This window comes from Cavia porcellus, unplaced genomic scaffold, assembly GCF_034190915.1.
Source record: "Cavia porcellus strain 051 isolate PalLab524CR breed Dunkin Hartley unplaced genomic scaffold, mCavPor4.1 scaffold_5, whole genome shotgun sequence".
Lineage (NCBI taxonomy): Eukaryota > Metazoa > Chordata > Mammalia > Rodentia > Caviidae > Cavia > Cavia porcellus.
Genome location: NW_026947488.1, coordinates 57,961,370 through 57,989,329, shown reverse-complemented (window position 1 = coordinate 57,989,329; position 27,960 = coordinate 57,961,370). Strand labels below are relative to the sequence as shown.

Genomic DNA, 27,960 nt, shown 5'->3' with positions numbered 1-27,960 from the left:
TTTGAATTTTAACTTGTTAGAAATCTTTTTTTTTTTAATTACAGGCACGAGTCATAGCAGTGCTGGATTGGGAGCTGTCAACCATTGGTCATCCTTTGTCAGACTTAGCTTATCTTTCTGTGATCTACTTTTGGCCAAGGACACTTCCAGTGTTCAATCGAGGTTCTCATATCCAGGGAATAATAGGTACAAAAGCATTATACTTTTGAAATTGCTGTTATTACAAAAGTGTATTTAATAATGTTATAATCTGAAATAATTTTGTTGTATTTAATTTTTTGAATATAGCATTCCACTCACAGTAATTAATGATGAAATGTTCTTTGTATATACTGTTTTTTTCAGAATCAATATTAAAACATGTTATATTGTATGGATTATGGTTGTTATAATCCTTTTACATATATATGGTGTATTATAACATTTTGAAATATTTCTCATGATGTTTTTGTTAAATTTTGTATTATGTGCTGCTTTTGTAGGGATACCATCAATGGCAGAACTGATTTCTATCTATGGCCGCTGCAGGGGAATTAATCCTATTCTTCCTAACTGGAATTTCTTTCTTGCTTTGTCATGTTTTAAATTGGCTGGAATAGCACAGGTAATTAATTGTTTTAAACATGAATTTCACCAATTTTAACTAACATAATGTTACAAATATTTTGTGTTCTTTAGGGTGTTAATATTTTGCTACCCTAAGACATTTTTGCATTTCATAATGATGAGTATTAGGTTTGTTGAGACAAGGTCTTGCTATGTAGTTGAGGCTGGGCTTGTACTCACAGCAATCCTCCTGCTTCAGCCTCCTAAGAGCTAGGATTACAGGCATATACCACTATGCTCAGCTCCAGAATAGGACTTTAGTTTTTAAAAAAAACTTAAGTAGAGAAATTTATCATTTTTGCATGATAAACATAAAATGGAGAGCAAGACAAAGATATATAATGACAAAACAATGAAAAATCACACAAGAATTGGCCTTTCCTGAATAAAAAAGTATACAAAGAAACTAAGATCTTTTGATGATCTCTGTCTTGGACTAGTGTTTTTTATTAATCAGGAAGAATTATCCAAGGCTGGCACAGTACCGAGCATATGTAGTCTTTAATATGTTTATGAGTAAATAAGTTCAAATTTCCATTTTCTATAATAATTCATGTTATTAATTTTGAGAGGGAATTGAGGATAAATTTTATTTTTATCTAGTTACATTTTAATCTTAACAAATGCCTTCTTTAGATTAATCCAGCTTCTAGGTACTTTAAATCTTAGTGAGTTTAAGAAATTGAGATCCCTCATTAAGTCTAAGATTTAGAAGAAAAGTAAATAAGAGATTCTTGAAAGAAAAGGAGTGGAAAAAGAAGGAATAAGGAAAATCATGATTATTTTTCCCTGTCCTCAGAATTTGTACTGTCCATGAACTGAAAGGTGAATTATGTTACAGCTCATCCTACCTTCCAAGAGTTGATACGTTGCTAGGCATGATGGCACATATCAGTAATCCCTCACTTGGGAGGCTGAGGCAGGAGGCTCGTGAGTTTAAGGCTAGTGTGAGCTACCTCGATAGGTCCAGGCCCGTTGGACTACACAGCAAGACCCTGTCCCAGTAAGTCAGTGAGTGAGTGAAGGAGAGTTAGTTGTGCTGAATGAACAAGCTTCTCATGGTTTGTCAAAACAGGTGCATTTCTGTGTCATGTCTCACAAATCAAATACACAGGAACTGGGTGTCAGGTAGATTTCATTTCAAATGAAGGTTTGACATTGGTTATGATTGAAGTTAAAATGTCTATCATTAGCTGTAGAGTAAGGTACAAGTAAAAAAATGGAGAATTATGACAAAGACTGACCAGAATTCAGCTAACATTTTTACCCAAATTAGTGGTCTCCAGATGAGATTAAACATTAGAGATCAGTCGAGGTGTGGGGGCACATGCCTGTAATCCCAGCACTCAGAAGGCTGAGACAGGAGGATTGCCAGAAGTTCAAGGCCAGCCTGAGCTACATAGTGAGTGCAGGGGCAGCCTGAACTAGGCAGTGAGACCCTGTCTCAAAAAACTGAAAAATAAATGAGTAAATAAATAAATATTAGAGGTCATCTCATTGCCTTCTCTTTGGTTTTATAGTTTTTTAAAAATCTGATTCTAGTTCCTTTAATTTTACTCCCACTGTGAAGGGAAGACAATGATCCTTATAGATGATGTATCTTGCAGGTTAGGTGTCTTAGGTGACTTCTGAGATCATTTTCAAGCTTGGTTTGGTTATCAGTTGCACTTCCGTCAGATGAGAGTGTTTTAACCACCTGATGATACAGGTTGATTCTTCAGTTTAGAGGGGTAGAGTTACCCTTGATGTAAGTTTACAGCGCAGGTAGCTAATTTACATCCTCACTCCATGAATCTAGTTCCCCACATAAGTGTAGAAAGACTGATTTATGTAGTTGAGGGACAAATTTCAATGAATTTTAATTGTTCTTTGTTAATTTACTCATAGGGAATATATTATAGATGTCTCTTGGGAAATAATTCATCTAGAGATATCTTTCTGTCTGCCAATTCTGTACAACCTCTGGCAGAAACCGGATTACAGCTCTCAAAAAGGTAAGAAAAAACCGATTCTTGGTGTAACTCAAACTTGGGTAACAGTGTTCCAGTAAGTTCATGGAGGGTCATTCATTCAGTTAACAAATTCAACGCTGTACATTAATTTAGTTAGCAAATAATTACTAGGTATGTGAAAGTTATAAAGTTAAGCGGTAGAAAGTACATGTATTGCTTATGCCATGGTATAGCATGGTAGGTTTTGGTAAACTACCCCTTACATGCCTAAAAACAAACCGACCTGGCTGAAGGGGTTGCACTTGCCTAGCATGTGTGAGACCCTGGGCTCAAACACCAGTCCCATCAAAAATAAAAACAAAAAATAAATTGACCTGAAGTATAAAGAAAATTTCCATATTTATGATTAAAAGACTTTTTGCCAATTCAAATGTGTAACTTTTTAAAGATACAGATTAAACTCTCAAGTATTTCCTCTTAATACTTAAAGTTACTATATATACCTATTTAAAATTACGTTATATAAAGTTATTTGTCATCTTAGAAAAACTGCTTCTTGCCACAGTCACATTTCCTGGAATTTTACTCAGACATTTCGGAAGTGCCTGAAGCCCAAGCACTGCAAGGCATCTGACAGCCTGTGTACATCACACCCACGTTACTCACGGAAGGGACTCTAACGCTGACCCCAGAAATTCCGCCTGAGCTACAAGGACCCATGGCATAGCACTGTGGCAGCTGTTTCCACAATCATCTTGTAAACACATTTTTGTAATCTTTACAACATAAGAGCCAATTGTGTTTTGCTTCCTATTTTACCTTTATCTTTTTGTTTGTTCATTCATTTCTTGAAATAAGGTCTCACTATGTAGCCCAGGCTGGCCTTGGACTCACAGTGATCCTCCTGCCCCATCCTCCCAAGTGCTGGAATTATAGAATATATCACCATGCATGGCATGCCTTTGTCTTTAAAGGTCTTTAAAGCATTCTGCAGTTGTATTTGTGAGGCATGTACTAAGAATAATAACTAGATTTGTATAGAATACCCTCACTTCCTCTTTTAGCAATTATGACCCTGGGCTTCAATATTCTAAACTATATTTTTTCCAAATAGTTATTTAGGCATTAATGTTCTAAAGAATGATTCTACATTTATCCCATAATATGAAAGAAAAGAATCTAAAACTTTCTGAGGAATGTTTTTGAGAAGCTAGAGAAGACTTCATATTATCTTCGAAATAAATATAATGATTTTGCGTATCTTTGTAATTTTTCTTTTTGGTAAAGAACGTTCACTACTGCACTGCCACCAGTTGATAGCACCAGACACTTATTTGTACAGACTAGAAAAGGCCAAGAAGTTCTCGCTAAGGTGAAGCAGTTCATGAAACAACACATCCTTCCAGCAGAGAAGGTATTATCTAAACAATATTTTTGTGCTAAGCAACTATTGGTGAATATTTCTTTAAAATCTCTGCTCATAGGAGAAACATGGTGTCATCTTCTTTGTAATTAACCTTATTCAGACTGCCCTCCTCATTATCACCGAGCCTGAGAAATGCCAACCTCCTAAAATATGCCCAAGTGTGTGGGGCAGGGTTTGCAGGTAAGTTTGTGGAATTAAAACTAAACTAAAGAGAAGTAGCACTTGGGAGCCTGAATATATTGGTACAAAACACTATCTTGGATACCTTTTCCTAGGACAATGCCTTTCAGTTTTTTTGTTTTAAATAAATATGGACCCTTTTGAGAATTTAATGAGAACTGCAGACTTCACAAGATGAATGACAATGCCAAGAAAATGATATACATTAGTCAGAGCTGTTCACAGATATTTCTCCCATAATGTACTATTTTAAGGTGTTAAATTTCAGTACTTTCAAAGAGAATTGAAAGGCAACACAGTGTGTTCATTCGCTTAATTTACAAATAATTATCAGGTATCTAATGATTGGTTAGACACTTGGGGAACAACTGAATGAAAGAACAAGATAGACAGAGCTTATGTTCCTATGGAGCTCGTATGTTAGCAGGAAAGACAGGCACTAAAATAAGATGGTCGGTGCCATCAAGATAAGATAAAAGAGCTTATGAAAATTATATTGCAAGCTGGATGTGCTCATGTACACCCGTAATCCCCGCAGGAAGACTGAGGATCATTGAGGATCACTGAGAGTTGGAGGCCAGCTAAGTGTTGAATTCAAGGCCAGCCTCAACTGCAGAGCAAGACCATGTGTCAAAAAAAATGAAAAAGGGAAAAAACATTATCTGGGGATATGTGTGAGTAGAACAATGGTATAGAGATTGTAAGGATTTGATTCTTGTCAGGTCCTTCCGCAGATTAGGGTAGGTGTCCTTGTGATAGTTGGTCTTCTGTGGCCTGAGTTTCTTCATCAGCGCCGTGAGAATGGGTCTCACATATACAATAAATTCCCATTCTAATTGTGTGTGTTGCTGGAGGTCTAGACTGGCGACATTAAATAGAGAACTTTAAAAGATCAACGTTCTTTTAACAAAAATATTCAGAGCTGGGGCTGGGGATTTAGCTCAGCCGCATAAGCACCTGCCTGACAAGTGCGAGGTCATGAGTTCCACCCCTGGTACAAAAAAATAAAAATAAAAATTCAGAGCTGATATATGTCTGTAGGACAGTTAGTGCTATTGTTTGAATAATATGAATAGTAATCATATTTTTAATAAATATCTGATTGAGATGAATATCTCTTATGGAGTATAGTTTCTTTAAAAAAAGACTTAAATGTGGGGAAATCTTTCTAAAATAATTACCTCTCCTATCCTGTGATTTAGGTAATACTGGATATTTTATTCTAGTTAATATCTTTTCCTTCTTAGTTTTAAAACTGAACTTTTGTGTAGTAAGGAGAGACTGCAGGATGAGCACCTTGGCACACACTTATAATCTCAGCTGCTCAGGAAGCTGAGACAAGAGGATCATAGTTTGAGACCAGCCTGGACAAGAGCTGAAAGGGCTCAGTAAAAGAGCGTTCCTGATTCACTCTCCAGTGCAAAAACATAGGGATGAAACAATTTCAGTTCAAGATGGTGGTATGAATTCAACAGTTCCCTCCCTCCTTCAAATAAAATCCCATTGAATTAACAATAAAGAAGTTTTTAGAAAGTGAAATAAGTTGGTAAAAGCAGGAAAGAGAACACACCAGAGGATTAAAGAGTAGAAATTAGATTTGGAAGCCCCAGTGTGTCCTATCCAAGAATACACCGTAACAGAAGAAACCACATCTGAATAGGAGTTTGAAGTAAGAGAATGGTTTAAAACAGATGGTAACTGCCTTTAACCTATTATTGGCAGATGAAAAGAGGAAGAAATCCACAAAGACCAATTAAGGAGTTAGCAGATGAGCTGCTTGGGTTGGTCTATTATTAACCCTGCACGGCAATAGCATTTGCCCCAAGGTTGAAACCATACTCAGAAAAGGAAAATAACAACTGATCTGTTCAGAAAAGCCAGGCTTCAACATGAGGTTAGTGGGCTAAAGTAGGACCCTCCATGATTTGGCTTCCTCTGTTGCAGGGTTTTATTTTTGTATTTTTACTGTGTATGGTGAGGGATGGAGACCCCAGCTCGCCTCTTAGACTCCCTCATTCCTACCAGGTCACCCCTAAATCTTGGTACACTACCAGCCACCAGCCCATTGTTCAGTGGACTGGCCACAGGCAGAGGAAAGCAGACACATTTGTTCTTTCCTTCCTAACTGCGGGTGGGCGGGAGCCACAGCACAGAGGGTCAGGATCACAGGACAGGTTGTGAAGCTGCACTGAGCTCAGTCTCACACCGCTGTTAGGACATGTGCAACAAATTTGCCCCCCAAAAAGGAAATCGAGCTTTAAAGAACAGATTGGCAATATTTTGTGTCACAAGGACAGCCATGGCCGTGTTATCTTTGTAAATCTTTCAAATCTGAGACATATCCACATCTGGTAATGTGTGTTTTTCTTCCTTTCCTAACTTCTACCAATGTCTGTAAAAATGTGTCATTCTGAATAATACTTATCCCTTGCTGTGGGATATATACATTTGGAAAGATCCTAGAAAAAAGTAAATAGCTTTTTCAAAATGAGAGAGGAACACCTATAAAACTCACCTAGTATCGTTATAGCTTGAGTTTACATAAAATAAATCATATTTAGAAAAATACATTGTATTGTACAACATACAAACATTTCACAGCATGTCCGTAGCTCTTAAGGCTCTTAATGAGTTTTTATTTATATGTTTAGATTCATGAAATAATTCTACTGGCCTTTGAAATTCCTTGAATATCATAAGGTGAAAACATAACCCTGGGGTTTTTTTGGTACCAGAGATTGAACTCACAACCTTGCCCTTACCAGGCAAGCATTTGAGCCACTGAGCTAAATCCCCAGCTCCATTACCTGTTATTTTAAAAAAATGTTAAAAGTTAATTCTTCCTATTTAAAATTGATAAACAATCCCAAGATAGCATGTCAAACAGGAAGTGGCAACATAATATATTATGGTGAACACCCCTTTAACGTAATGGTGACTTTAATCAAACTTTCCTACTGTCTGACAGTGTAGTAGTGGAGGAGGAACTGTTGATTTTTAAAATTTTTTTGCACTTTGAGTCACAGTCTTGCTATGCTGCCCAGACTGGCCTCAAATTGCTAGGCTCAAGTCATCCTGCTGTCTCAGCTTCCTGGGTAGCTGAACATACAGGCTCATGCCACTGTCCCTGGCTAAGTAAATCAGTTTTCATACTTTAATTGGTATTCTCTCTCTCTCTCTCTCTCTCTCTCTCTCTCTCTCTCTCTCTCTCTCTTTCTCTCTCTCTCTCTCTCTGTCTCTGTCTGTCTGGCTGTCTGTCTGTCTCACTCTCTCTCTCTCCCCCATATTAGGGGTCCAAAAGGCAGTTGCAATATCACTGACTGAGCAACAATCCCAGCCCTAACTAGTATTCTTTGATAGTGAGATATTCCATGGTATTCTGAGACATACTAGACCACAAATACTAATTTACTTTTTAATTTTAATTAGCACATGTTTGCAGTACATAATGATTGCATTCACTGTGGGGAGTTAGTACTTTTCGTAGCATATCAATTATTTTTTTATTTAGAGAAAGATAAAACAATAGAAAATGAGCAGAAGTGGTACATACTTTCAAAGAAAAGAAATAAACAGTAATAAATCACTAGTTGATTATATATATTGTCCCCCCACAAATAATTGTTGAAGATACAAAAGTGGAACATATAAATGGGATTTCAACCAGGGAGACTGAAAACAGTTCTGTTCAACTATCCAACAAAAACTAAGTAATATGAGTATCAGTTCTATACACTTAGACATGCATGCATTTATCCATATCTTCATTTATGTTGAGAGCCAACAAAACTTATTAGATTAAAATCCTTCTGAACAAAGATTAATAATATTGCTGGATTTCACATCATAACACTCTGGAATCAGCACTGGGTACTGCAGTGCCCCTTTCTTCAAAGTATTTGTTCATTTCATCATGTGTCATCAGATCAGTTCTCATAAACTGTTTATAGGTTTTATGCAAGCATGAGTCTTAATATGTATTTCTGTTCTTTCTATATTAGCGGGAGAAAAAGAACAAAGCAGGACAGAACTAAACATATTCCTATAGACACATAAAACTAAAAAGACATATACGACTGCTGTATAAGAAGTTTTACCATGGTTACTGTGCTGTTTCTTGTTATCATCAAGTGAATTGGCTATATCATCAGATAAAGTTTAATTGAACATATCAGTACATAACAGAATTAACAGAAATACAACTTTGTAGATAGTGTAGAGCTACAAAAACAGGTGGTAATCAAATCAGAATGGATATCGCAGTGAATCATTGTCATTTTCAGTGTAGTTGTCTATACTCCTCAACTTGATACCAGCAACCTAACAGTTTTCAATAAAATCTGTCAATAATAAGCAGCAATCAAACAAGTCAGACTTAACTAAGATCAGTCATGATACAACAATATAAGTCATACAGGGATTCTGATTGAGTTAATAGGAAATTAAAGATGTCCACTGTGCTATGTCCTGGTATCTTCGCGACAGCTGTCTGTGCCCTCAGATCCAGGGCTTGCATACAAACTAGTACGGAACAAGTTCCAACCAAGCAGAGTGGTGTGAGTAATAAGGGTTTTAATTCCTGATACACTATTAGCTATATCTTCTGCTGTTTTTTTTAAAGACTATCCCTGCCTTTTACTCCCCCAGAATGAACTGTGTATTTTTGGGTCTCCCCATCACTCATGGTTTTATATTGGGGGGCAACCTGCTATTTACCTAAGTGTTTCTATACTTTCTCACTCCTGGTTTGGATTTCTAGTTGTATTTCTTCATTTATTAAAGCCTGTCTATCCAACCTATCCATAAATACTGGTCCAGTTACCCCTATTACTCTCTGGTTCCCTATCACATCGTGTTCCATTTTTTCATATTTGATTTTGGTCCATATAACCTTCTTCAGGATAATTATATTTCCTATAAAGGGCCTTTCGGTGGACCCTACCTCTTTATCCACTCTGCCTGTGATTCTCTCTTTTTTCCCTTAAGTTAGTATATTTAGGCCATCTATATTAGAAATTATATCCAACCTTCTCTGCCTCATTTCTGTTGTTCTCTTTTTCTGTCATTAGTTGTCTGTTTGTCTTTTTTATTTCACTTTCTGCTCCATTCATTGTGGCCTCTCTGCCATTGTTTCTGGAATCCTGGTACTTTTTTCTCTCTTTAGAATGTCCTGCAGTATTCTCTGTAGAGTTGGATTGGGGTTGCGAATTCCCCCAGTTCCTCTTATCCTGGAAGCACTTTGTTTCTCCATTAATTTCTAGGGACAGTTGTGCAGGATATATCAATCTTGGCTGGAGATTATTGTCTTTCAAGGTTTGGATTATTTTGCTCTTCGAGATTTTATGGTTTGTGCTGAGAAGTCTGCTGTAATTCTGATGGGTTTTCCCTTGTAAGTGATCTGTTTCTTGTCTCTGACAAATTTTAATATTCTGTTCTTATATTGGATTTCTAGAATCTTGATTATTATATGCCTGGGTGTAGTTCTGTTTTGATTGTAGTTGGCTGGCGATTATGGTATCCCTCATACATCTGAGCATCTTTCCCTTTTCCTATGTTTGGGAAGTTTTCCCTCATTATTTCTGTGAATAGCCTTTTCATTTCCTTTGTTTGTACCCCTGCTTCTTCACTCACATTCTTTATTCTTAAGTTATAGATTTTTCTTGTCATCTTCTAGCCTTTGTATTGTTACCGCTTGTTTCCTTGTTATTTTAAAGAAGTTTTTCCTTTCATGTTCCCACATTACAAATCTGTCCTCCAGTTCAGGTAAACTATCCTTAGTTTCTTTTAAGCTGTTATGCCAGCTTTCAATAGAGTTTTTAGTTTTCTGATAATCTCTTTGAACCTGCTTCACGTATTCTATGTTTTCTCTATTTCTCCATCAGAAAATTCTCCCCCTTTTTTTTGTTCTTCCATTCCACCATCTGATTTTTCTTGGGAGATGCTTAGCATTTCTTTAACTCATCTACTTATATCTTGCTTTACTTGGTTAAATACTTCACTTTTGAACTCGTCTATGATGTCCCTAAGATATTGCTTTATGTCTATTGGTGCCGTGTCTGATATTGCATGTTTTCTGTCCTCATTCTCCTTTGCATTTACCTTTCCTGGATCAGTGTTCTCAGGATTGGGGACTGAGGACCCTTTCTTGTTGCCTCCTCTTCTCATATTTTTTTGTTCTTTCCATTCAGGAATATATAGGAGACTCAGTTTCTTTGTCGGTTACCTCCTCCTGTTATCTCTCTAGGCAAAGATTTCTCAGTTTCTACACTATTGATGTGTGAGGTTGGATGATTCTTTACTGTAGAATTGTCATGTGCATCGTAGGCTGTTTAGTCTTTAACCCACTAGATCCCGATAATGAATATTTCTCATCTCCACCCTGAAGCTGAGGTGGCCATCACCATCTGCCATCTCCTCAGAGATGCCAAAGCACTATCAATTTTTTTAATTTGTCCTTTCCCTGACCACAAGCCATCCATCTTCGGCTGCTCTGCCCATTTACAAAAATCTATCTCCCTGCTTCATATTAAGTATATTTCATTTTGTTCTTTATATATGCTTTGAGTTTCTCATATAAGAGAAATTGTGTAATATTTAAGCTTGTGTGTTTGATTTATTTGACTTATCATTATTTTCCTACAAATGTCTGATTTATCCTTTTATATGGCAGTGTAGTACTCCACTGTGTGTAAATACCATATTTTCTTTATTCATTTATCTATTGATGGACACACAGCCCACTTTCAAGACTTGGTGCTTTTAAATAGTGCCGCTATAAACATGAGTATCCATGCTACAATATGATGTCTTTAATTCTTTTAGGAAAATACCCAGAAGAGGCATACCTAAGTCAAATGGAATTTTTAGAGTTTTGAGAAATCTCTATAATTATTTCTATAGTGGTTATTATCTATATCTGCATCAAAATCAGTGAAGGCATTTTTCCTTACAATCTCACCATAATTTGTTACTATTTGATTTCTTGATATCCATTCTTTATGGGCTAAAAAGTAATCTCAGAACTATTTTAATTTGCATTTCACTAACGGCTAGAAATGTTAAACATTTTATTCATGCATTAGCCATTGTGCTTTCTTTTCTGAGAAATGTCTATTCATTTCAGCTGTCCTTTTCTGTCAGTTGTCCTTTTTCTTCATTGGTTGTTTCCTTTGCTCTTCAGAAGCACTATAATTTGATGCAACCCATTTGTTGATTTTCGATGTTTCTTTTGCAGTTCTGGCTCTGATCAAAAGATATTTGCCCATGACTGTATTCAAAAGTTTTGCCTATTTTATCTTTCAAACGATCAAGTCTTTCTGTTTCTTTCTTTCTTTTTTTTTTTTTTTTTTTTTTTTGGTACCGGGGTTCAAACTCACGACCTCATGCTTGCCACGAAGACACTTACACCACTAACCAAGTAAAGCAAGATATAAATAGATTAGTTAAAGAAATGCTAAGCACCTCCCAAGAATCCCCAGCCCCATCTTTCTGTTTCAATATCTAACTCTTTGATTCATTTTTATTTTATTTTAATAGATAGTCAAAGATATGGGCCTAAATTTAATCTTCTTCATGTGTATAATCAATTTTCCTAGCATTGTTTGCTAAAGAGGCTACTTTTCCTCCAGTATATTTTTGTCCCCTTTGTCAAAGATCAGCTGCCCAAGTGTACCTGAGGTTGCTTCTGCATCATCTATTTCATTTCATTGATCCATATGTATATTTGAGAGCTCTTGTGGTTTGTGTCTGGATGTCCCCCTAAAGTCTCAGGCATCATGGGAGCAGGCTATTAGAATTTGTGATTAATCCATGGTCCAATGCTGGGATTATGGGTGTGAATGCTTCCCCTATCCTAGGGTTGTTGTGACCTACCTACAATATAAGGGACAAAAACAGTCTTCGCTCCTGCTCCTCCTTTTTTGACTTTTGTGGTTTTTGTTATCTCCTGCCACCATGAACTACTGCCTTTTGTTGTAAGCCACCCTGCCTTGGAGCTAGCTGATTATGGACTGAAACCTCCACAAACTACGAGCTAAATAAACCTTTCCTGTCTTAATTTTGGGCATCAGGTATTTTGTCTCAGCAACCAGAGAAACGTAATCAAGACATGAGCCAAACCATGCTGTTTTTATTGGTATAGCTTTGTAATATAATTTGAGATCCAGGATTGTGATCTCTCCTGTTTGGCTCTTGTTACCTAAGGTTGTTTTGCTATTCTGGTTGTCTTCTGCTTCCACATGAATTTTAAGATTGTTTTTCTAGTTCTGTGAAAAATACCATTGATATTTTGATTGGGATTGCATTAAATCTAAGAAGATAATGGAGTGGCAAGCAGCAGAGAAATAGTCTTTCTGAAAATTACTGTTCAGATGCTGGAATATAGCATCCTGAGAAAGACAAGAAGAAAGGAAATGCATCCCCTGGTCCCAGGAAGAATCTGAAGTGCAAATTGAAGCCCACAGAGAGAGTAAAAAGAAAAATTTCAAAAAGAAGAGTACAGTAGCCAGAGGCACCTTCACTCTGAGATGGGACTCACTGGGCGGGAGGAACTGTTTGAACCTGGAGATGCAGGGTGACTGTGGCAGCTGGCAACCCCAGAAGCCTCTGAAGGAAGATGCAGCAGTGGAAGGGAGCGGCGGACATGGAGGACTGCACTGTCTGGAGGGGTGCAGAGGACTTAGTCCTCCCTTGAGGAGAGAGTGATTAACTGGGGCCATTTTGGAGATGGTCCAGATAATCCCAGAACTCAGACCCGCAGTCGGCTTTCTCCAGCAGCTCCCAACTGGGTGCAGACCCATGGAAATTGCTTGGGCTGTGGCAAACCCAGTGAGTCTGGTCCCAGAGGAAATATAAAGAACTAAAAACAAATCAATCCTCCCAGATTTAAAGATGCAATCTAAAAATGGGCATCTGAGATGAATACACAATTCTCAGAAAAAATACAAACTGCAAATAAATAGTGAAAAATGTTCAACATCACTGGTCATTCAAGAGATGCAAATTAAAACAAAACTTAGTTTCTACCCCACCCCAGAAAGAATGGCTATTACCAAGAAATCAACCAATAACAAATGCTGGAGGGCCTGTGGGGAAAAAAGAACTCTTCTCAACTGTTGCTGGGAATGCAGAACGATTGTTGAAATCAATGTGAAGATTCCTCCAAAAACTAGGACTAGAGGTCCCATTCAACCTAGATATTCCCCTGCTGTGTATCTTCCCAAAAGAACTGAAAGCATCATACTGCAGCAATATATGTACACCCATGTTTATAAAAGAAGAATTTGAAATAGCCAGATCTTAGAAATAAGCTAAATGTCCATTGACTAAAGAATAGATTAAAAAAAGATGTGCTATATTTATATGATGGAGTACTACTCAGTCATAAAGAAGGATAAACTGGAGACTTTTATAGGTAAATTGTACCTTGAAATCATACTTATTAGTGACTGGGGCTGGGGGTTTAGCTCAGTGGCATAAGCACCTGCCTTGCAAGCAGGTGGTCGTGAGTTCGATCCCCGGTACCGAGAAAAATGAAAAAGACAAAAAAAAAAAAAAAGGATCCATACTTATTAGTGACATAAATAAGACACTTGTTTGTAACATTTGTAAACATTGTATTGTCTCATTAGTGAAGACAACATATGTATACATGTATGTATATGTATATAAAAATAGTTAAGATAGTTATACTACTGATTTCTCTGAGTTCACTGAAGAGAAAGATTTGTACTGGTAGTGTTCTGACAACTGAATGCAGATGTCTTATCCTCTGAGTGAATGATTTGGGGAAGACAGTGTGCAATATACACACCACTGTTGCCTCCTGATCAACGTGCTTTGAAATTTCTTTGTTGTCCCCCTTCTTTCTCTTTCTTTTTCTCCTTGAAATAAAATGGATTTTGGGGAAAAAATCTATGTATCAGTTTTGTAGTATGGCCATTTTGACAGTATTGTTTCTGCATGTCAAGAACAAGGGCTATCTTTCCATTTTCTGATGCCTTCTTTGACTCCTTTCTCAGAAGACTATAGCTTTTGTTGTAGTTTTCACATCCTGGTTGAGTTAATTCACAAGTACTTAATTTTTCTGAAAGTTATTGTGAAGGGTATTATTTTTCCAGTCTCTTTCTCAGTGAGTTCAGTATTGGTGTCTATAAACTATTAATTTTTTGGATTGATATTGTGTCGTGCTCTCTTGTCGTTGATAGTTCTTGTTATTTGGTGCAAATCTTTGGATCTTCTGTGTGAAAGATCTTACTGGCTGTGGATAAAGACAGTTTGACTTACCGCACATATCCCTTTTATTTCTTTCCCTGCCTGATAGCTCCAGCTAATATTTAGAGTACTGTATTGAATTGTAGTGATGAGAGTAGACATCCTCATACTTGGAAAGCTTTCTGCTATTATTTCCATAACTTGTTTTTTTTTATGCCATTTGTCCTGTCTTGTGATCTTTTCCCTAATTCAAATTGATTTTAGATTGGTCTTTGCATTATCTAGCAGCTGTTGGGTGCATTTTTCATGTTCTTAGTGGTTTTTTAAGGTGTAGCTCTGTGTATGCCCATCTGCATTACACCTCTCTCCTGCTCCTGGCACTCTGTCCTCGCATTGATCACTTCTACTACCAATACTTTCAATAGAATTTTTTAACTTCCTAGATTTCTGTTTGGTATCTTTTCATGGACTCTAATTGTTTGCTAAGCTGTTCATTCATCTTTTATACCATTTTATTTAGCTCAGCTAGGTCTTTATTAGTGTCTCTGTAAACTCACTGATAATTTTGCTTATTAAACTCATTTGTTTAGTTATTTTTTAACTCACTGAGCACTTTAGTGATCTGGTTTTTCTTTGTCTCTTTTTCATCATTTCATATCATTCAGCTGTTTGACTTTTGAATTCCTCTGTATTGATGCTCCATGGATGAACTTTGGTGAAATTGGGAGATTGGGGGACATTTTTCCCCTAATTTTTTGAGTTTCTATTGGTTTTCATGCATGGTGCACACACTCACAGTTGAGGGTCCATTATAGTAGAGAGTCTCTGTCAGAGATCTCTAATTTAGTAACTGCTTTCCAGTGATGTGCTGTGGGTGTGTTTAACTATAGGCCTTTGTCTCTTTCCCAAAATCAGACCACTACCATTTATTTATGAAGGGAGGGAGCAATGTAATAGGCCCAGTACCCACTTCCCAGAAATGCCTGAGTATTGTTGATTACACCAAGAAAAAACAGATATTTGTGTACAGTAAAAGCCAGTTAATAGCAACAACTATTCCACCCTAGCAATAGCAAACAAATCAACAACAGTAAGAGACTCAAATATAAACTGGATATTGATGTATGATAAGAACCAATAAAAGCTACTCCTGTACCCCCCAGATTAATACTAAAAAATCTGCAATAATGCAGGCACAAAGACAAAGCAAATATTAATATACAGTAAATACCTACTAATACAACTACCGTACCACTGGTAACAATAGAGAATAAGTCAATAGTAAAAAATATAGAGTCAACTAAATACTTAAAGATTAATAAAGCTTAATGGTAATAACTAATAAAATGGAGGGATGGGGAAGGGGAAAATGAAAGAGATGAAACTTGAAAAATAAAGACAAGGAGCAGAGAAAAGTAAGATAAAGAATCTTATTAAGAACTAAAGGAAAATTAATGGAATTAGATAAAAGTAACAGAAAAGAACAATCAAGAAAAAAGAGAACAAGCGAAAAAAGAAGAAAAGTCACCCCCTCCCACCAACACCCACACCCACCAAAACCAATGAAGAAAAGAAGAGATTGGTCCTAAAAATTTCTCTGTGGGTCTGAATGTGTTTTCTTCGCAGGGTCTGTAGATGGGAGGGATAGTGAGTCTGTATTAAGTCCCATTTTGTTTCTGTGCATGCTTTTTATGTAAATGCTGAGTTCTGCCCTGCTAGGTGTGGTTGGCAATGCTGTCTGCCCCAGGGCTGTGTTCACTCTAGCCACTCGGTTTCCCTGCCCCTCTGTGTGCCCTGACAGGGCTTTCTGGGCCTCCCTGTACAGCCTGTCAGTTTGGGAGGTGCAATCACTCCAGGCAGCTGTCCCAGCCAAGGCCTATCCCTGATCACACTGGCTGATTGGGAAAGCAAAAGAACACTGTTCTAGATACAGGCAGTGGGGCAAAGTGTGGGGTGTGGTGGTGGATTTAAAGCCAGCACTTTCAGACCCAGAAACTACACCTGGTTTTTCAACTTGGAGGACAGGACCCTCATTTTCTTCTTGGCCTCAGCTTAAGCTCCTCTGGGGGTCTAGGACTTCCCTGTGCCTTCTCCAGTGGTCTCTCATGGCCATCACCCATCGAGTGGTGGTGGGGAGACACCAGGACCATGAAGCATAGCTGTTCTGTAGTCCTTCTGTAGCTCAGTCTTAAACAGTTAAACCCTGTCATGTATGACAGGTGCTTCCCGGGATTTCCCCTTCAATCACAGTGTGTCTTGTAGAAGAAACTACTTTGCAAGTAAAACCCTACACTGCTTTTTGCCGTTCCCGGTAACCATGGATTTTTCTTGGGGCTAGTGCTACTGGCCTGGTCCATTGTTTTTTCCTGAAGCTTTTGAGCTCTGGGATTACCTATTGTTAGTGGAGACAGGTTTTTCTTGACCACAAGTCCATTTAGCAGTTTTTCAGGGGATAGACCTTGCAGTATGAAGCATCAAATCTTAGCATAATTTAATTTCTGAGAACTGTATCCCATAAAGAAGCATTCAGCAATGAGGAAATTGTAAATGTATTGCATAATATATTTATTACCAAACACAATAGCATTGACTATTTCTGTGACAATACAATGGATATAAATAAAAACATCCCCAAACAGGAAATCTTCTTTCAGTGGACTTCCTGAGAAAGATGACAGGATATTCAGCCTGTGCCTTTAAAAGGGCTGGGCTCTGCCTTTTTGAGTTCTCAACAAATACAGCAGTAGTGTAGACAGGCCATTCTTCAGTGAGGGAACATTTCAGTACATTGGTTATTGGAGTGTTTGTGGAACAGTAAGATGATATGAGTGAATAGTTTTGATACTGATTTTAGCTTTTAGCCAATGATTTAACCAGCCTAAATACCAAATGAAGTAATAGATACAGAGATGTTATGTTAGTAAAATGCTAGAGTGTCAATATAGTCTTTTTTTTTATTGGTATCGGGGATCAAACTCTTGACCTCACACTTGTCAGCCAGGCACCTTACACTGCTGAGCTAAACCCCAGGGCTAGCCTTGTGTTTCTGTTGTATCTTTTAGGTGCACAAATTAGAGACTGTTAATTTTAACTGGCTAGCTCTTACTTTAGATTTACTTACATATTTATTTATTTTATTGTTCCTTCTGGCAACTTGGATGTTTAGTCTAGAATCAAATTCCTGACTGAGAATGTACTGGCAAACTATTTTTCTTTTTCTTTTTTATTTAAAGAGAAAAAAAAACAGAAAAAAAGGTTAGAAATAATACATAATTACAGAAAAACAAACAGAAAGAAATCACTAGTTGATAAGTTACGTATTGTCATCTTAGGTGTTCAGGTTACAAAATTAAAGCATACAAAGTGACATTCAAATAGTGACACTGCCAACAGTTCTGCTCAATGACCCAACAAAAACTTAGTAATATGGTTATCAGTCCTACACACTTGTTTTTTACTGTAAGAGGGTAAGATTAAACATATCAAAACAGAACAAAGCAGTTCATAAAGAACAATTTAAAGAAATATGGACTTCAAAGCAAGTCCACTGGAGATCTTCACTGTCTATCTTATTGTCTCTAGTTTTCTTCCAAATAATTGTCCCCATCTTCGCACACATTGAATACATACTGCATATTATAGAACTAATCAAATCATTACAGGATGATGAAGGCTTTTTAGGTCTTCAAGACCTGACATTGGGGAAGTCAATAATGACTGCCATAATGTCTCTCATTCTCTTCGAAGTAGTGTCCTTATCTTCACGTATGCTGAAATTGAACTTAAGAGGCTAGACTAATATCACTCTGAACAGTGAATAATAGTATTGCTAGATTTTTATATCATAATGTTACAGAATTAGCATTGGGTTTCTTAGTGTCTCTTCTTCTTCAGGGTATATGTTCATTACATTGTGCATTATATAATCTGTTCCCGTAAATAGTTTAAAAAATTCTTCCCACGTGTGAATTTCTACATGTTTAGCTATCCTTTCTGTACTACAGGGAAAAACAGATCATAACAAGACAACAAAACAAATTCCTAGAAAAACATGCAATGAAAAAGACACATAAGACCACAATATTAAGTGATCTACTGTAGTTGCTATGCTTTCTCTTATTATTTTCAATAGACTTGTCCACATCATCAGGCTTAATATAGTTGAGCATAGTATTACATAGCTATTTTTATAAAAACACAACTTTGAAGACATTGTAGGACTTGAAAGCAGTTAATAATCACACTGGAATGGGTATCTCTTACATCTTGTCATCTTCAGAGTAGTTGCCTCTACTCTTAGACTTGATACTATCAAGCATACCAAATTCCAATAATATCAGCCAAGGCAAAACCATGGTCTAACAAACCAGCTTCAAATATGATCAGTCATAGTAAGACAATATAAGCAATACAGGGTTTCAGTTTAAGTTAATAGGAAATTAAGGATAGTTACCATGGTATAACCTGCTATTTTTGAGTTAGATGTTTGTGCCCTCAAATCTGATATGAGTGGACAGACCAGAACAAAAAAATCAAACTAAACAGAGCAATAAGACTACTGTGACTTTTAAATCCTGATACACTATTAACAATGTCTTCTGCCTTCCTTTTTTAGGCTGTTTTTCACCTTTCCCCTTCTCAGGATGCTTTGTATATTTTGGGTCCCACTAGCCCCTTCAGTTTTTAGATTAGGGGGCCAGCCTGTTGTCTATCTGAGTGTTGCTGAACATTTCTACCCCTGACCTTGATCTTGAGCTGTACTCCTTTACTCACTAAAGTCATAGGGTTTTCCTTCCTTCCAGCTTGTAGTTCTACACTGCCCAAAAGTGTCATAGCTTTCCAATCTATCTGAGGCTGCTAGATGAGTTGTCCCTATTTCTCTCTGGTTTCCTGTCACATATAGCTTTGCTTTCTCATCTTTGACTTTCAGTTTATTAACCCTCCTTTGGGTTGAGTGTATTTCCTATTCAGAGCATCTCAATGGAACCTGCCTCCTAATCTACTCTGTTTCTTTTTTTTTATTTTAGTATATCAAGGCTATCTATATTAAAGATTATAGCTTGCTATCTCTGCCTCATGTCTGCTATTCTATTTTTCTGCTATAATTTGTCCACTTTACTCTTTAATTCCACTATCTGCCCCATTCATTGAGGTTTCTCTGCCACTGTTGCTGGAATCGTGGTATTTTTTCCTCTCTCTCTCTGGAATGTCCTTCAGTATTTTTTGTAGGGTTGAGGGTGGCCATGAACTCCCACAGTTCCTCCTTGTCTTGGAAACACTTTATTTCTCCATTAATTTTGAGAGAGAGTTTTCTGGAGTACATCAATCTTGGTTGCAGATTATTTTCTTTCAGGGTTTAGACTATTTCCCCCAGGCTCTTCTCCATTTGAGAGTTTGTGTTGATAAGTCTGTTGTTATTTTGAAAATTTTTCCATTGTAGATAATCTGCTTCTTTTCCCTGGCTGCTTTTAATATTCTGGTTTTTTTGGTGGATTTCTGGATTCTTGATTATTATATGTCTGGGTGTAGATATGTTTTGGTTGTAGGTGGCTGGAGTTCTGTATGCCTCATTTATCTGGATATCATTTCTTTTTCCTATGCTTGGGAAGTTTTCTTTATTATATCTGTAGTTCATTTTTGGTTACTTCTGCTTCTTCGGTCATGTGTTTTATTCTTAAGTTATATATCCTTTTGTTGTCTTCTAGCCTTTGAATTGTTTCTTTCTTTTTCCTCGTTTATTTTTAAGAGATCTTTTCTTTTGCGATCATATATCATAAATCTGTCTTCAAGTTTCAAAAGGCTAACTTTAGTTTCTGTCAAGGCATTTTGCCAGTTTTCAATGGAGTTTTTAGTTTCCTGGTAATCTCTTTGGATCTGTTTCATGTATTCTAGGTTATGTTTAAATTCTTCATCAAAGGTTTCTCTTTCTTTTCTGAGTTCCTCCGTTCTTCCATCTGTGTTCTCTTGGGAGGGGCTTATCATGTCTTTAATTAATGTTTTTATATTTTGCCTCACTTGGATCAGAAGTATAGTTTTAAATTCGTCTATGAGGTCATGAAGGTATTTCTTTATGTCCGCTGATGCTGTATCTAGTATTGGTTAGCTACTGTGCTGGTTCTCTTGTGTATTTACTTCTCCTGGGCTTATTTCCCCAGGTTCAGCAGCTGGAGGTTTTTAAATTTCTATCTCTTGTCATGTTTCTAGTTTCTTTCAGCCTGGTGTGTCCTGGGTCTCTGACCCTCTCCGTGTTGCTTAGGGTCTTTCCGAAGTGTGCTGACTGGGGTTTTGCTGCCCTCCCCAGTTTGCTGTTATCTGAGATACATGCAGGGATGCAGGGATGGTGCAGGCTAGTATCAAGCCTCTGAGCCAGTCAGTCCACAAGTTAGGTTGTACCTTGTGGACGTCACAGAGTCGCGACAATTTTGTACCTGCTTATTGCGTCCCAAACCTATCTGTGCATCTGTATCTCCCAGGTCTACCTTTGAGGAGCTGAGGTGCTTTGTGTTTGTTATTTTATATATATATATATATATTTCTACTTCAATTTTACCCACCAAGCGTCCTGGACTTGGTGGAGGGTGAAAGTGATCTCTGATCCTCCCTGTTGCTGTACCACTTGGCTGCATCTCCGGATTCCTTGCTTTGTAGCCCATTAAAGCCCAGGGCTGAGGGGAACATAGATCAGAACCCACAGTTTGAAACATTGACTCCACTCTTCCCTCACACCTGAAAAGTCAGGCTCTGTTCTAGGCCTTTCCCTTCCAGCACAGCTATGCATTACCAAATATATATAAGAACTATCTTAAATATCTTACCTAGTTTTTTTTTTTAATTTGGGCAATATCTCTTGTGCCACAGTGGTAGAAATGGAACACTCAAGTGAGTGTGAGATTATTACTGTCTAATATTGAGGCATAATATTGTGAGTAGCCAACCTTTAGAATTTTTACTGCTGTGTCTGTTTTTCTTTTTCCACATGCAAATACAAACTTTATTTATTTTTTATCTCGCCATGTAGTTCATAGCCTTGAACTTGCAGTGATGCTCCAGCCTCAGCTTCTAGAGTGCTGGGATTATAAGCATGCTTCACCACGGTTGGCATATACACTTTATAGATTAATACTGGAAATCCTCTGTCTGGCTTTAAAAAGACTTAGAACAGCCAAGCATGGTGCACACCTGTAACCCCAGCATTTGAGGGGCTGAGGCAAGAGAACTGCTGTTAGTTCATAGTCAGTCTGGGCTCCATAGCAAGACCTTATCTAAAAGAAGGAAGGGAGGAAGGAAGGAAGGAAGGAAGGAAGGAAGGAAGGAAGGAAGGAAGGAAGGAAAGAAAGAATAAAAAGGGTATATTCCTGATTTGGTTTCTTCCCCTAAAAATGTTTACATTGGTTAGTATTTGTTCATGACATGGTTTATTTTGTATTAACTTGAGTTATATTTTCTTTTATTACTTTAAGGAAGTTTTTGAGTACTATATTCAAAATGAAAACTCAGTGGACAGGTGGAAGCAACCTTCAGTGATAGAGAAACTCAAGGTGAGAAAATCTTTACACTGGAAATTTCATTGCCGGGTGCTTTTGGAGACCCTCATTTTTTGTTACTGCTATTATTATATATGTAGAGGATAATTATATGAGTAATAATTTTTTTAAAAAGGAAATTTAAAAATACAATCTATAATACATAAATGGGGCTATATAGTTCTCTATCTGTGGTATGTGACAAAGAGAGCCTCTTCAGCTGTTCAAAGAGGAAATATCAAAACTCCTCATTATTACCCATTACTAAGTTGAGGTAAATGAAAGCAAGGCTCTGGGGTGGCCCTCAGCAGAAGAGCACGGCTGGAGGCACAAGTCTGGGGAGCACAAGGAGAGGGAAAGAAGGAGGTTTGGGCAAGAGAGGGGCAGAGAGAACACAGCTCTTATCTCCTATGGGCTTAATCTACATCTAAAAGTTAAAATGTATAAAGTAGTATATTGGCGTAATTCTACTCACCTAGGGGCGACCTTATCATAGGTATAATTTAACAGAGAGTTCAAAAGTAAGCCAATGTAATTTTTCAGCCAAATCTAAGGAAGCCTGGGTAAAAGACATTTCTGAACAGCTGAAAAACAAACAAAAACTAGTGATTTGTGGTGAATACAGTAGCTACTTGATTTTATGCACTGTTAGATAAAAGAATCCTGTTAAGTATTTTTAAGATCCTTCGGGTCACTAAGCGTTGGTCACTTGGCGTCCCCATCCTCTTCACAGGAAATGGCCAAAGCAGAAGGCCTGTGGAACTTGTTTTTGCCAGCTGTGAGTGGTCTCAGCCAGGTGGACTACGCCTTGATTGCTGAAGAAACTGGGAAATGCTCTTTTGCTCCAAATATCTTTAACTGCCAAGCACCAGGTTACTACATTAACTAAAAACAGAATTTTCTCTAATGCTTTGAGTAGAGTTTAAATTTTTTTTTTTTAATTTTATGACAGGGAAGTTTTTCTACACAAAATCTACGTGCAATTTAATTTTACTTTTCACTGTACCTGATTTAAATGTCGAAAGTAGGGTTGATTTTTCACTGTTTTTTGTTAAACATCATCACCTGATGAGTACTGTTAAGGAGAAGTCGCCACCCATGGGTGAATGGGTGGGGTGTTGGTTATGTGAGAACCCTGATTTCCTGATGGGGATGAGTATTTCAGTGCCTAATCAGAATGTATACAGTTCCAAATCCCTGACTTAGCTTCACTATCTTTCCATCCCCTCACCAGTTATTTATTGATAACTTCCTATGTGTTAAGGATTCTTCTAGCTCCTTTTGATAGAATATCAGTGAATAAAATGTTACAATAATAAATACCTGAATAATATTCTTTCCCTCAGGGATCAAATTCCAAAAAAGAGAAAACAAAAAAACAAATAGAGGGAAACAAAAATAATAAATAGATAAATTATGTGGTAAATCAAAAAATGAAAAGTACTTTGAAAAGAAAAAACAAACAGAGCAGGAATGGGAGCTTCAGATCACCGAGGGACAGAAAATATGGGCTATAATTTAAAATGAAGTGGCCAAAATTGGCCTCATTGATAAAATGGTATTTGATAAAGGTAATTGATTGGCTTTAGCCAGGTTGATATCTGGGGGACAGTTTTCATAGCAGAGAGAACAGAAAATTCAAAGGCCCTAAAGCAGTAATGAATGCCAAAGAGACTGCCAGACTGTAACCCAAGACCCACTTACTGATGGCAGAGAACCAACACTGTTACTAAACCCGAATATAGCACTGAGGCGTTAGTTTAGAAAACTCACATTAATATCTTTTGTGTGTGCCATAGGTGTGGCCACCCCTGCAGTCAGGGAGAATGTGACTGCGGTGTGTATTCCGGGAATAGTTAAGGGAGCCAGTGTGCAAGGGGAAGAATAGTGGAAGAGATGAAAGAGAAACACAGTCTCCTGCGTTGGGTGGTGGTAAGGGGCTAGGTAAGGGGTTGGTTATACCTTCAGGATACGAGGAGCCAGTAGGTATTTTGAGCAGAATAGTACAAAAGGAAAGCTCAGTTTTAAAAGGAGCTCTTTGACTTAGAGAGAAAGCAGAGTCTGACTTTAGCAAGGTAGCTTCATACTGGATTCTCCTTTCTTTGTCTCTGTTCTGAGGTTTCATAGACTTAGGATGATAATGAACTTGTTCTTAATGTGGTTTCCCTTCTAAGCACTGAGGTATCAAACTACTGTCCATAGGACATTGTAAGAACTTTGTCTAGTAGAATTCCTAAAGATTTCATTTCTGTTGTGCGAAGCTAACCCAAGAAACTACATAGATAGCATGTGGAAAGGGAAATATACTGATAGTGTTCTAGTTAAAATTATTTTGTTGCTCTTCATAGTGAGAAATATATCTTACTGTGACCCTATACGTAGCATCTGTAGTTGTTTGTGTATGCTCCTGGATGCATCGATGGATGAGTGGATGGGTGAATGGGTGGATGGTTGAATATGCCTATATATTACTGAAAGATTTTGTGAAATAACACTTTGCCTTATTATGTGTAGTGCATTCAGATGCTTTCCATTGAGTTTAATGTAATGAATTTTGTTTTATTTAATTTTATTTTCATTTTTAGAGGATGCTATCCATATTTTGTTAGATTAATCATAATTACACTAATGGAGCATAATAGGACAAATATTTCTGTAGACTTATTTGCAAATGCAGCTCCACCACTGTTTTTTCATTGACCTGTGAGCTCACTTGTCATTAGATAGTTACGGACTTTTTCTTAGGAGCAGCATTTCTTGAGTCTGAGTTTACCATTCAAATGATATTGCAAGATTGTTAAATTGTTTAAATGGGCAGGGAAACACATTTTCTTTGACTAAGGATTTATTCACAACTCTTTTAACCAAATAAGATATGTATAAATGGGCAGGGAAACACATTTTCTTTGACTAAGGATTTATTCACAACTCTTTTAACCAAATAAGATATGTAAAACTGGAAGCAGAAAAATAAGTGTTTTCTTCTAATGGTGGAGATATATTCATGAAGGCCTTCAACATTGTGTTTTGGAATATTTTCAAAACAGATACGGAAGGAACTCTAAATGAGGCTGATGAAATACTTTGGGAGGTTTCTTAAATATACAAGATTAGCTTCCATGTAAGTTACCCAAATCATTTCCCAAATACTATAGTTAAAAAAGCTTATGGGAAACAGTCTTACAATTTTTCTTCTTTTTCTTTCTTTATTTTTTCACCTTTCAATAAGTCATGTAATAGTAATTTCAATCCCAAATCTATTACTGGAAAATTTTGTAGATTTTGGACTGATTTTTTAAAATGGAAAACAAATTTGTAAAAGTATCTGAGCTTATTTTCCCACTCATAAATTATAAATTTTGCTAACTTCTCAGAATAAACTGATAATTTTGGGAATTTTTATTCAGTAGCTAATTGAATTGTAATAAGAAAAACAATATAAAACAAGCAAAGAAGGTAAACAATGAGTTTCATTAGTTACAATTTAAGACTTATTTTCTCCCTCACTGAAAAAATAGTAAGCTTGTGTTAATCTATCAGGAATTTTGTGCAGCTTGATATAATACTGGTTCTGTTAAGGGTGTCTTAACTGAGCACAAATATAACTTCAATTTACTTAGACTTAACTCAGTTTTCATAGATGTTTCAAAACTATCCTTAACATCATGATAAGAGGCGATACTGAAGCATGATTCTTCAAATTCAAAGTAATCAGTGCTCAAGGGAGTGGTTTTAAATAGCAATTTTAGAAATTTAGATAGCACTGGAAATCAGAGAGGCATGTGGAGTATTTGGCTCATAGCAAACATGAGGCATTCTTTCTAGTTGAGAAAGATAACATAGTGTGTCATATGCTGAAAAATATGAGCCTTTGAAATTATCACTGCTGTTTTCTGTCCAAGGCAGGGATTCTGTCTTTCACCTGCTTGAGGGAGGACCCAGTACTTTCCTAGGTGGGCTCCCTTGCCCAACAGTAAGTGACCTCGGAGGCAAAAAGACAGCAGTGCTATGGCAGTTCAGAGGAAGGAGGTGTTTTGGACTGGTTGAAGATTCTTTCAGAGTGGCTCATAAGCATGAATTTATTTTTGAGTGACTAGGAAACTTTGAGCAAGCAGTCCTGGCCCAACAAACAAAGTTGAAGTTAGAAAGGACAGGGTAAGTTTGAGGAGCTGGAATCTTGGGAGCACATGTACTATGAATCATTCTCTAGGGGCACTGCATTTTCCTAGCAGGGCATACAGGATTTGCAGATAGCAGGCAGCGTTTAGGTCTGTGACTTAGAGCCGTGCTTTGCAGAGATGACGTGGGTAGGAGTGTGTGATTCAGAACACGTTAAATAAATACATACTGAGTGCTATGTACTTATAATTATTTATGACATGCCTTCATTGAAAATTCTCTTTAATGCATGTTTCAGAATATTTTTGTTAGCAAACATTTTCTTAAAAGGTGCCTCCCTGGATCACCTATATAAGTTGTGTATTTCATGTTGGTCAACTTACACATAAAACCCATGATGTTTCTTCCTATGTGTAGACACAGGGAATATGGAAGTGTTGCACTTGTATGGAAGCAAGGAACAGAAAGAGAAGTGGCTGGAGCCTCTTCTCCGAGGGGACATCACCTCTGCTTTCTGTATGACAGGTAAAGGCACACCACCATCCTCCCCTGCGTGATCGGGAATTAAGGATGAGCTCAGGGAGTGTAGGATGTGCCTCTGTGTTTCACGTTTTCATGTGGGAAAATAAAACTGGGAAACAATAAAAATGGCTTTGCTACAATTTGTGCATAGAAAACAGTAACAATTCTTTAAAATGTAAAATCATTATCATCATTGACTGAGCAAATAATTAAACTGAATGCCCTTTGGGCATAATTCTTGAGTGCTTTTAATAATGACCAGATGTTATTTTTTTATAACAATTTATATTAAGAAAGTTGATTTCCATTTAACTCAGTAACAGGCATTATTGACCACCTGCAGAATAATGTGTTGTTTAACTCTGTGTTACAAAATAAATACAGAGTGCCTTTCTAAAAAAAAAAGTCTCAAGTTTCAGAAATAGAATACATGAAATATCTGAAGGACCTGTTTAAAAGAGTAACATATTAATAAGTGCAAATTACTTTAAGACCTATCTAATTCTTAAATGCCATACAGTTATTAAATGTCAAACAGTTATTTTTAAAGACTTTCTGGAAACCTTAGGAGTTGAGCAGACTATAAAGAATGCAAGGTGTGTAAAATGAGGGATCATTCCCAGTGAACCTGCAAGGCGCAGTGAGAAATTAAGATAGTAAACTCTATGGTGGAGAGACCTGGCTTGCCAATATTGAGTACAGATTTCCATTGTGGGAAGTAAACGAGAGTATTTTAATCTATGTTTGATGGTCAGAAAGATGACTAAGTGACTGTGCCCTGAGCCAGAGAAGGAGTCAGAGCACAGTTTAGAATACGATCCCAATATTCCGCGGACTTCATTCTCCCATCGAATGTTATTGAATGCCTACAATGTGTAGGTTAGGGAGGACCAGAGAAGATAAGAATGCCTATGTTTTCAGTCTGCATCCCTGAATCTAAGTGTCTTTTGCAAAGTTATGATGTCTGCCTGCCTATAAAGTCCACCTTCGTTTATTTATAGAGCCTGATGTAGCTTCAAGCGACGCCACAAATATTCAATGCAGCATTGCACGTGATGGAGAGAGCTATTTAATCAATGGCAAGAAATGGTGGAGCAGTGGTAAGTGTTCAGGGTAAATGTTTTGCTCAGCAGCTTGATCCCAGCAGAATAATGCTGTGGTTCATAATTATCAGCTTCATGATCATGATTCTTTAAATTCCGCCTTTGAAAGCATGCTCAGTTTTAAAAATAGAGGAAAAATAAATTTAGAAAGATAAGCTCTACACATGATTAAAACTAATTGACTGGAGGGTGGGGGGTAACTCAGCAATAGAGTTCATGCTTAGCACACACAAGGCCTCGGCACTAAATAATAATAATTTGTGGTACATATTTTTATTGGCTAAAAGTCTAAGAGTTTAAATGCAAAATAAGAAACT

At 37.1% G+C, this 27,960-nt stretch overlaps 1 protein-coding gene across 1 annotated transcript in view; it reads left to right on the top strand.

Moving 5' to 3' along the window:
* Acad11 (acyl-CoA dehydrogenase family member 11) overlaps positions 1 to 27,960 on the top strand; it is an 89,611-nt gene that overhangs the window by 31,536 nt on the left and 30,115 nt on the right. Inside the window, exons 7-14 of the mRNA XM_003476490.5 lie at positions 45 to 186; positions 483 to 604; positions 2,494 to 2,600; positions 3,846 to 3,972; positions 21,837 to 21,914; positions 22,633 to 22,771; positions 26,436 to 26,543; positions 27,542 to 27,640. Of these exons, the coding sequence (XP_003476538.3) occupies positions 45 to 186; positions 483 to 604; positions 2,494 to 2,600; positions 3,846 to 3,972; positions 21,837 to 21,914; positions 22,633 to 22,771; positions 26,436 to 26,543; positions 27,542 to 27,640 (922 nt within the window). The remainder of the gene's footprint in view (positions 1 to 44; positions 187 to 482; positions 605 to 2,493; positions 2,601 to 3,845; positions 3,973 to 21,836; positions 21,915 to 22,632; positions 22,772 to 26,435; positions 26,544 to 27,541; positions 27,641 to 27,960) is intronic.